Source organism: Tachypleus tridentatus, chromosome 9 (genome assembly GCF_004210375.1).
Source record: "Tachypleus tridentatus isolate NWPU-2018 chromosome 9, ASM421037v1, whole genome shotgun sequence".
Taxonomy (NCBI): domain Eukaryota; kingdom Metazoa; phylum Arthropoda; class Merostomata; order Xiphosura; family Limulidae; genus Tachypleus; species Tachypleus tridentatus.
The window spans coordinates 115,858,639-115,867,772 of record NC_134833.1 but is presented as its reverse complement, the minus strand read 5'-3'; the positions used below and the strand labels follow the sequence as shown (position 1 = coordinate 115,867,772).

The 9,134-nt window shown below is 28.4% G+C and overlaps 1 protein-coding gene across 3 annotated transcripts in view; it reads right to left on the bottom strand.

The window, feature by feature from the left end:
• Positions 1-3,756: 3,756 nt before the first annotated feature.
• The window catches only part of LOC143226132 (CCA tRNA nucleotidyltransferase 1, mitochondrial), a 30,624-nt gene continuing 25,246 nt past the window's right edge, over positions 3,757-9,134 (bottom strand). For all 3 annotated transcript variants that reach the window (XM_076456691.1, XM_076456692.1, XM_076456690.1), the window contains exons 7-8: positions 8,525-8,637; positions 3,757-6,218 (exon numbers count right to left, since the gene is read on the bottom strand). In XM_076456691.1, the coding sequence (XP_076312806.1) occupies positions 5,820-6,218; positions 8,525-8,637 (512 nt within the window). In that variant the 3' untranslated portion in view covers positions 3,757-5,819. The remainder of the gene's footprint in view (positions 6,219-8,524; positions 8,638-9,134) is intronic.

Here is a 9,134-nt window from a genome sequence, read left to right as displayed (position 1 = left end):
TTGTAATATAGCTGACATTTTGATAATTTTAACAATATAATACATGTTAAAAATGGTTGTGCCTACAAAAAAAAATTGAGATAAGATGCTCTCAGAAGTTTCTAGTAAACAACTAATAAAAGTTTGTTTTTTTCACACTCCCACTCATATACTTGTTTGTGTGCATAGAAGCTAGGATATTTATGGAAATGCAAATTTAAATTGATATTTCAACTAAACTTGATAAATATACAAAAAGCATCTTATGGTATTTCATTCATTGTAATTATAGCATTGACTCACCACAGACAAATGCTACTTAAAAACAGTGCTACACCACTGTGCTGTAAAACAATACAGGTATATTATGATTATTTGCTAAATTAGAAGTTTCAAAGCAGTGCTATAACATCCTGGTATTTCACATTCTTCCTCACAAAAGAAAAAACAAACAAACTTGCTTTTAATTAATTTCAACCAATGTAGTTAATAGTATTAATAAACAAATTTAAAAACTTTTATTGGAATACCTCTATTTTACAAATTTAAGGCTTATAGTCTTGATAAATCTAAACAAGTGTTATTTACTATACAATATTTAAAAAAATATAAAAATGTAGGAAAGAACTGTGCTAAACACATGAAATGCACATAAAGGGAAAAACGTATGTTAGCACTTTGCAGAAAGTGATAGTTTTAACCAGAAATATTCAATGTTTGAAAATAATGCAAAAAAGTCATTTGATGAACCACTTAAAAAATATGCACATCCTCTTAAAGAAAATGCTTTCAAAATTCAAAGTAGTACTTTTTGTTTTATTATTAAAATTTGAGTTGCTCATACAGAAATTTGTGGCTATTTTGGCAATATGGTATCAGACAATAAAACAATATTTTAAAAAATTTTTAACAATACAACTATTTGTAGAACAGTCTTAATTTAAATCAAATTCTTTCATCCATTGTCAATATTATGATGAAGACTATAATCTTCTGTAATGCTATTTACCTATGGAAGGCCTACTTTCAGGGCTGAACTAGTAAATATTACTAGAAAACTGTTGGATTGTCATCTTTACCCTAATTTCAGTTAGGAGTGCAAAGTTGGAAGAATGTGACATTTTCAAGAAATTCAAATTAATTTGATGCATTGACAGTGAAGCTTGTGTGTTGCAATTAAAGAGAAATTTATCCAAAATATTAGAATCCAAGGAAACAGCAAATAGTTGTAATAAAGAAAATAAGATACCTTCTTTTCACTGTGTCCAAGATGATTCAGTGAATGAAAGACTTGGACACAAGCAATCAGACCTCAACCAATGAAAGTCATAAGAAATAGCTGAAGAACATTTATTGTTCCTGCTAAGTGTACAGTCTACCAGTTGTCATGAACATGTTGCATATCAAGGTAAAAGTCAAATGGTTCTGAATGCAAATAGCCTTGCTTTGGGAACTTTCCACTAATATCAAAACATTTGGGGTTTTTTATTGTATTTTACAGGGAAAAGAGGTAAAAACCTTAAATTTGTACAAAGTTTTAAATATGAAATTTTTTCTTCTTCAAAGTTATTACCAAAACATGACAAATTTGGTATGATCAAACCATAATTTTAGGGCTAAAGACTAGTGAACCAAAAATATAAGCTTATGTTAATATTTTTATTAATCTTAAATATAAGTTTCTATAAAAAACTGTTCAAAAACTTATGAGGGCTTATATAATAATGATTTATAATCTATAGAATAAAATTAATAGTTGTCTCTAGAGGTAAATAATTTTAAATTCAAGATAATCAATCAAGGTTTTAAGCGATAGGAAAAATAATCGATTGTAAAATACTAACTCAAACACAAACTATTGTTTAAATAAAATAAATATTATTTGAAACATTTAAATTTAGCATGATGGTATCATCTTCCTTGTTTATTTATCCCAAACCAAAAAACAACCAGGTGAAATAAATTTTAGCATTGTTAATGCTCAGTCAAATACAATTGATATATACAAGCTATTTGTGAAAAAATATCTAGAGTTTTAAACTTCAACTAAGCATTAACACTTCATTAGCAATATGGGTTTGGTCCCAGTTCTGTGAAGTCATACATAATAATGTTTTAAGTTGGAAAATTTATCTTAATGAAATTTGGCCTGCTTTCAGTAAAAATTACAAGCCTGTAGTATACAAAGAAGCAGGTTTTTAATAAAACACTTCTACAAAAGGTTTTTATGAACCTAAAGCCCTTATTGAGCCACTTGAGAGAAAGGAGATTTTCATGATAAGAATAAAATACTTCATCTCAGTTTTTGCATTTTATTTTCATGACCTCTAGCTTGGATCTGTCAAACTAATATTAAAATTTTTTTTTTTTGTTACACTTTAATATTTTCTTTTCTTTACCCTAAGGCAAACCATAGTGAAATAATCAATTTATAGAGGAACAAAAATCAAAAATAACTTTTTTTTTCTTACTTCAATGATTGCAGATAATTACAATTATCTGTTGTAACAACCTCTACTGTCTAATCTTTTCATGTTTGCTTTTAACTTTATTGTTTTATGATGACCTTTAACCCTATGTATGTGTTTTATCTTGTAGAAAGCAACATCAGGCTATCTGCTAAGTATGTGACAGGCAATTAAACACAATTGAAACACTTTCTGTAAGCAACTGAAAAAGTTACAATTACGTGATGCAATTAGCTAAAACTGTTTTCATTAAATTTTATTTATTTACTTTTGTTATCTAAAGTTTCTATTTTTTTACATTTTAGTTACTTTGTTAAAAGACATATAACAATATATACATAATGAATAAAAATTTAGAATTTGTATTACAGTTGAATCTTATAATCTTTTCATACAGAGTTGGTTCTCCATAAAATTATTAATGCTCCTTTCAAATATATTTTATACCAAATAAAATTTAGAGGGCATTAGAAAAGAATGTCTCAAAATCACTATAGTTTAAATAGGCTCTAAGTAGGTTAAAAAGTTTTGCTAGCTGCTGAGAGTAAAAAAACATTATTGTGAACAATGAAATTGAGACTGAATGTCTACCTTTAGACAGCTAAAAACAACTGCATAGGGAATCTTGTGACCAAAAGCTGTTTTTTCAAATAGTCACAAATAATATTGTTAATATTCAAAGCTACTTTTATATATTGTTGTTGTTAATTTTTTTGGAATTAGATTTTTTAATTATTCTTCCCATTCCATAATTTATCACTTATAACTGATATTTATGTCTCATTGTTATTAACATCAATTCCTACCCAGGCACAGGTTTATCAACTGTATTTTTGTTAAGTGTAAAAGTTTATTTTAAGTGTTTTTATAGTTGAACAACTTGTTTTTTACTGTGACTGAATGAATCCTGATTGTAAGAGCTAGGACTCCCTGGAATTATTTAAAAGATAGTATAACATGGGAGAGGCATGTTAAGTGGACTTGATATATTTATTTTACATCCAAGTTAAACAAGTAGCTTGGATTTGTGATGATGAGAAACACACTTGAATTCAAAATGTATTTCAGGATGGTTAACCTGAAGATGATGTAAGAAGGTCCAAACATTATTCTCTGCTTTATTTTTGTAAGTGTTAATACCCATACCAGCCGTCCTAATATACAAGTAGCTTGGATGTTCTACATTTACAGTCTGGTTTATCAGTATTTATAGTATGTGTTTCTAACTAGTTGGAGACTCATAAAATCATGACGGTAGCAAAAAATTTGAAATGCACAATTTGGAGTGCAGATAAATGACTCAGGAAAGTGAAGACTGAAATTTTTTATTATTTCACTTTCAAGTTAATATACAATATTAAGCTTTAGAATATAAATTATATGATTCCAGGTTTATTAACATACACTGATAATAAAGTTTAATTGCATTTTGTATTTAATTTTGTAAAAAGTACATTAAACAAAGAATTTTTTTTTTAAGTGAAAGATCCAGTTCTAAGGCAACAACAAGTGTACACTGTTTGCAAATGTACAGGTACCTTTCATAAACAAGTTTATGTTGATTCCACAGTGTACTACCTAGCTGCCTGAATTAAATAACATCTCAAAGCAAGTGATTTCAGCATTTTCCTACCCTTAAACAATATGTGTAATGGGACAGTTTGTAATAAAGAGTTCAGTATTCTCTGCTCAGAAGAAAATGAATGTTGCAGACAAAGGAGACTTTATAAATTAGCTTCTGATCTCAAGCTTAAATACCTTTTCATCTTTTATACAAGCTTCTAATATATATATTCTAAACATTTCTATCACTTTGTGTATTTGAATGTATTACAGTCATATTTTGTTTCAGCATTTTCATTACCCCTCCACTTTTCCACAGCACTACTTTTTTCTTAAAGCATAAACGTTTTTTTGCAACCATACTAAATTATTTTCTTACAAATCTTGCAGCCAGAAAGAATGAATCACTTAATGAATTTACTACAAGTTGTGTCAGAACACTTTTTTTTTTTTAAAGAATTACTATTTGCCACTAAAGTAGAGAAGGACTGGGGGTCCAAATATTTGAGTTAAAATTCATCTTAGTACAATCCCACCTCCTTTGATCATAACTGATATGCAACAAATGTGTCAGGTAATTAATTACATTTACTAAAAAAAATTATTCTGCTGCTTTAATAATAAAATTAGATACAAAATATTAATTCATAGTTAAAAATAAAAACAAAATCTTTAAAAATATTAGTTATTTATTACAGTTAAAATTCCTGACATGGTGAGAAAATCCAATGTGGCACTATAATTGAAGAATTCAAAAGCATATCTTAACAGCTGAATAACATTAAAAATACAAATTAGATTCTGCATATTTTTTGTATGAAAATCTTAATGTCTACAAGTTACTGTAATTATGAATAAATAATCTCGTGCAGTTAAGTTATTCATAACTCTAAATTATTGTTGGCTGGATTGAAAATTTAGAACATTATTTACAATAAATTTGACAATTTAAATATATTTTCTTAATGGGAAAAGAGCTTTAAAAATTAGTATAAAACAATCTTTAAAATTTTCACTGTAATTCCTTGACACTAAACTTTGTCTATGAAGAGTTATCAAAATTATTAAAACTCACAAAAATTTATTTTATACTGATAGTGGTATTCTTGCATTTTCTTCTGAAACGTTTTTTTTAATAAAGTTATTCTTAGAGAACAATGAATAATAATATAAAGTGCTAACGCCATGAATAGGTTAAGCATCACAATTTTATTTAAACAATAAGCACCTTACAGTTAATGATACTCTATCACAAAAGATGACTGAATGAAGAATAATATTAGCTAAATGAAACATTTTGTATATGAAATCGTCAAATGGCTACACTCTTCTTGTTTATGAAAGATAATTTGGATAACCACCATATTCACAACTCCATTTTTTCTTATCTTTTTAACCATTTACTAATTTATTTATTTAATGAATTTTGGATTTCACAGCACAACTAAAAAGTTTCATCCTGTGAAAACCAAAATAAAAACTGAAAAATTCAGCATTCAAGCTTAATTGATTGATTAGAGCCCTTGTATTGCAGTTAAGCAGGGTTTTCACTTCTACTCCACCTCAATATTAATTTCATTGAGAAAAAAAATTACAATGGCAATTGAAGAAATAAAAAAAAAACTGTCCATCATAGTCTTATTTTGATGTTGCTGATAAATTATCAGGATAAAAAAAACAAACAAAACACTGGTGGGTGGAGGGGGTATTTCTTCTAAAGCAAAAGTTAATAAAAGGTTTGGATTTTCTTAGATTATTTCACACAGCCATACAGATTATCAGAGAATTCCAATACATTAGTAATAAAGCCTAACCAACTTCTTCTGCAACAGTTGGTAACTGTTGTAACAATTCATCTGAAGTCATTTCAAAGTTACTATCAACCCATATTTCTCTTAATCTTGTCATTATTCTAGTAAAACGAGGGCCACCTTTGACTCCTTTGTCTAGCAACATGTGACCATTTATGGGAAACTTTGGCACCTGCCACCCTCTGAACTTGTCAAGAAGTTGATCTTCACCTCGATATTTCAAAACCTCACACACCCATTCCTGAATATCTCCAAGCTTGCCTTTGGTTGTAAAAACAAGAGCCTGGTATGGCCTGAGAGGAGTTTCACAATCTTTGATGTCTCGATGTCTTACAATGAAAAGAGCTAGATCCCGTTCATAGTTTGAAAACTTGAGACGAGAGTGAAGGGACTGGACCTAAGTAGTATATTTTAATAATTATTTTCAGCCAGCATCCTATTTACTTCACAATGTGTTGTAGTAAAAAAAACCTAACTTTTATAATCTTTAAATACTCTTCCTCAAGCTACTCCAGAGTTGTCAATATAGTCCATCAATTGTGATTATATCCTATTACCATCAAAAATAGAAAACTACATTACAGATCCTTTATACATACAGAAGTCTAATATATTATGAATACACTACTCTGTTTTGAAAGTTAAACATCAAATAATAAGTACATAGGAAAACAACTTATTCTTTAATGCTGGTGAAACAAGTACATAATTAAAGTCCCATTAAAAGCTCTAATTATTTTATATTTAACAGAAATGGTAAGTCACTAAGAAAAAAAAATATGGTTAACGATTAAAACAGCCAACATTTGTGAGCAAATGCAATATATGTCCACTAAAAAATTCCACCATAACTAATTTTAATACTAAAGAAATAATAAAAAAACAGAAAAGTTGAAAACTGTCTATGTCACTGATTGACACCTGCAAATCCCATGTAAATTGGTTAACACATAATGAATAGTTCTCAAAAACCCTAAACTGTTTTTCTCACAGCAAAAGACAAAAATTAAAAAACTGTCTGTTTGGGACCATAAAAAAAGATGTTTTGTACCATATTACATGCAAATTGACCAACATATGGCACACTAAAAGTCATTGACCAAAATTCCAAAAATTATGGTTTTATTTAATTTTTGTCATTCCCCTAAAAGGGGCATATTCCACATTTATATACTTGACTTTTTAAAAAGTATATTTGTGCCAAATCCCATGCAAGTTGGCCAAACTGTGACAAAGTAATTGTCATAAATCTCATGTAAATTGGTCATAATATGGCTGAGTAATTGACCAAAAGTTCCCAAATTATGTTTTATAATGACTCTGAGCCCCCAATATTAATAATAATAATAAAAGACTCAAATTAAGCTAATTCAGCTTTTCTGTAAATCAGTATGTTAGGCATATGAAGATTTATATTTGTGCCAATTTTCATCTTGATAGCTGTAAATGCGACTGCATGGAAGCCCATAACGTACATTTGTCAGTTGTTTTACTTTTGATTCCATAAAATCCTTGAAAAGGCCTAAACCAAAAAAATGAAGAAGGCATCTGGTTATATTGAACTAAGGTATAACCATACCAAGTTTCAAGTCAATCCACTTATAAATGAAGGAATGGCAATCAACTAAAGTGTCTGAAAGACAAAACAAGAAATAACAAAAAAGTATGTCTTTCGGCACAATATCTGAAAAAAACAAAACAAACACTTATACATTGTAATTTTTCTTACAACAGATGCAGTTAAGCTTATTCTAAAAGCTTTTCCAGCAGAAGCTAGATAATAAAAATGTTAACTTACAGAAGTTCAGTATATCACATTAAAATAAGTTTAATTTTTCATGCTCTCCCAGATTAATATATATCTTGACATTAAAGCACAGATTCTTTTGTAAGAAATTCTGTCATAAAACTTTAATGTCCGAAGCATACCCCCTTACTCCCATGCTAATGTATCATAATTTATCAAATATTTAAGGATAATGGCTTCCTAATGCCCATTGCAATAATCTGATTGCAGAGCAATCCATAGGCAACTTAAATGGTATTTCTTTGGAGAGAATAGCAGGAATACTCAAGCTGTTTGAGGCATGCAAAAATTGAGTATACTTTTAGTGGAAGCAATTTTTAACTTGTGCTTTTCCAAAGAAAACTCATTCTTAATTATGTACTATTATATTCATATTCCTTTGTGTTCCAATGCCATTACATACATAAGATATCTTTGTCTTGGAAATTATAAATCCCTATTTTGAACACACATTCACAATCTATTATTATTTTGCCACAGAAAGAACTATTTCATACCCTTCTCAAAAATGATCAATTTTCAGTAGCATCAGATAACTTATGGAATGCCACGTGATGTCAAAAGGTAATTCTAATTTATGCCCTTCCACCATGACCTTATACAGGCTGTGTTTGTCATGTAACTTGCTTATTTGCATATTCATTTTAAAATAACATGCACATAATATTTGCAATCTGTTAAATCACAAATAAAGCCAAAAGCAAATCTAAAGATATGTACTTCTAATTCACCTTTTAGATTTATTTACAAGTCAAATTACTGCTTGAACAGAGACATACATACTAAATATTACTATCTTGAAATGAAATAGCAGAAAATCCCTTCTTGGTTACATCTTTCCTGAAAATATTAAATGCATACTACATAATATTTAAACTATAAATACCACCTCTAACCTCATTTTCACTGTCTAACAGTGATGAAAGTAATGTTACTGGCTGAGGCTGTAGAAACAGTGCTCTCTCATACACTTTGTGGAGTTCATCTAAATTTGGTGTATCAGGTAAACCTGTAAGGTGAGAAAATAGTTTTGATGTTTTAAATTTCTATTTAAAGAACAAAATATGTTGTTTAGAAATTATAAGTCAAGATATTTCTCTCTGTTTCCTTCACTAGTCAAATTAACTCTCATATTTTTATCATTAACCAATATCTTTACATATTTATGCACTTAATGAAATATTTATAAATAAATAAGAACACAACCAAAATTATTCAAATATATACACACTGTTTGGGAAACTTGTAAAACACCAAATGTTTTTCCTTCTACAAGTTATTACTTAATCTTTATATATTTTTAAATCCATACTTATAAATAATAAAAATTTGTTACTGCCATTTTTTTTTCCAGGCAAAAATATATACATTTCAGAGAACACTTTCGTAAAATGTTTCAATGGAAACTTTCAATTACTTGAATTATAGTTGTTACATAATTTTTCAAACATGAGAAAATACATTGTATTTTACAACAACTGTATGATAAATCTCCTTAACAAAGGT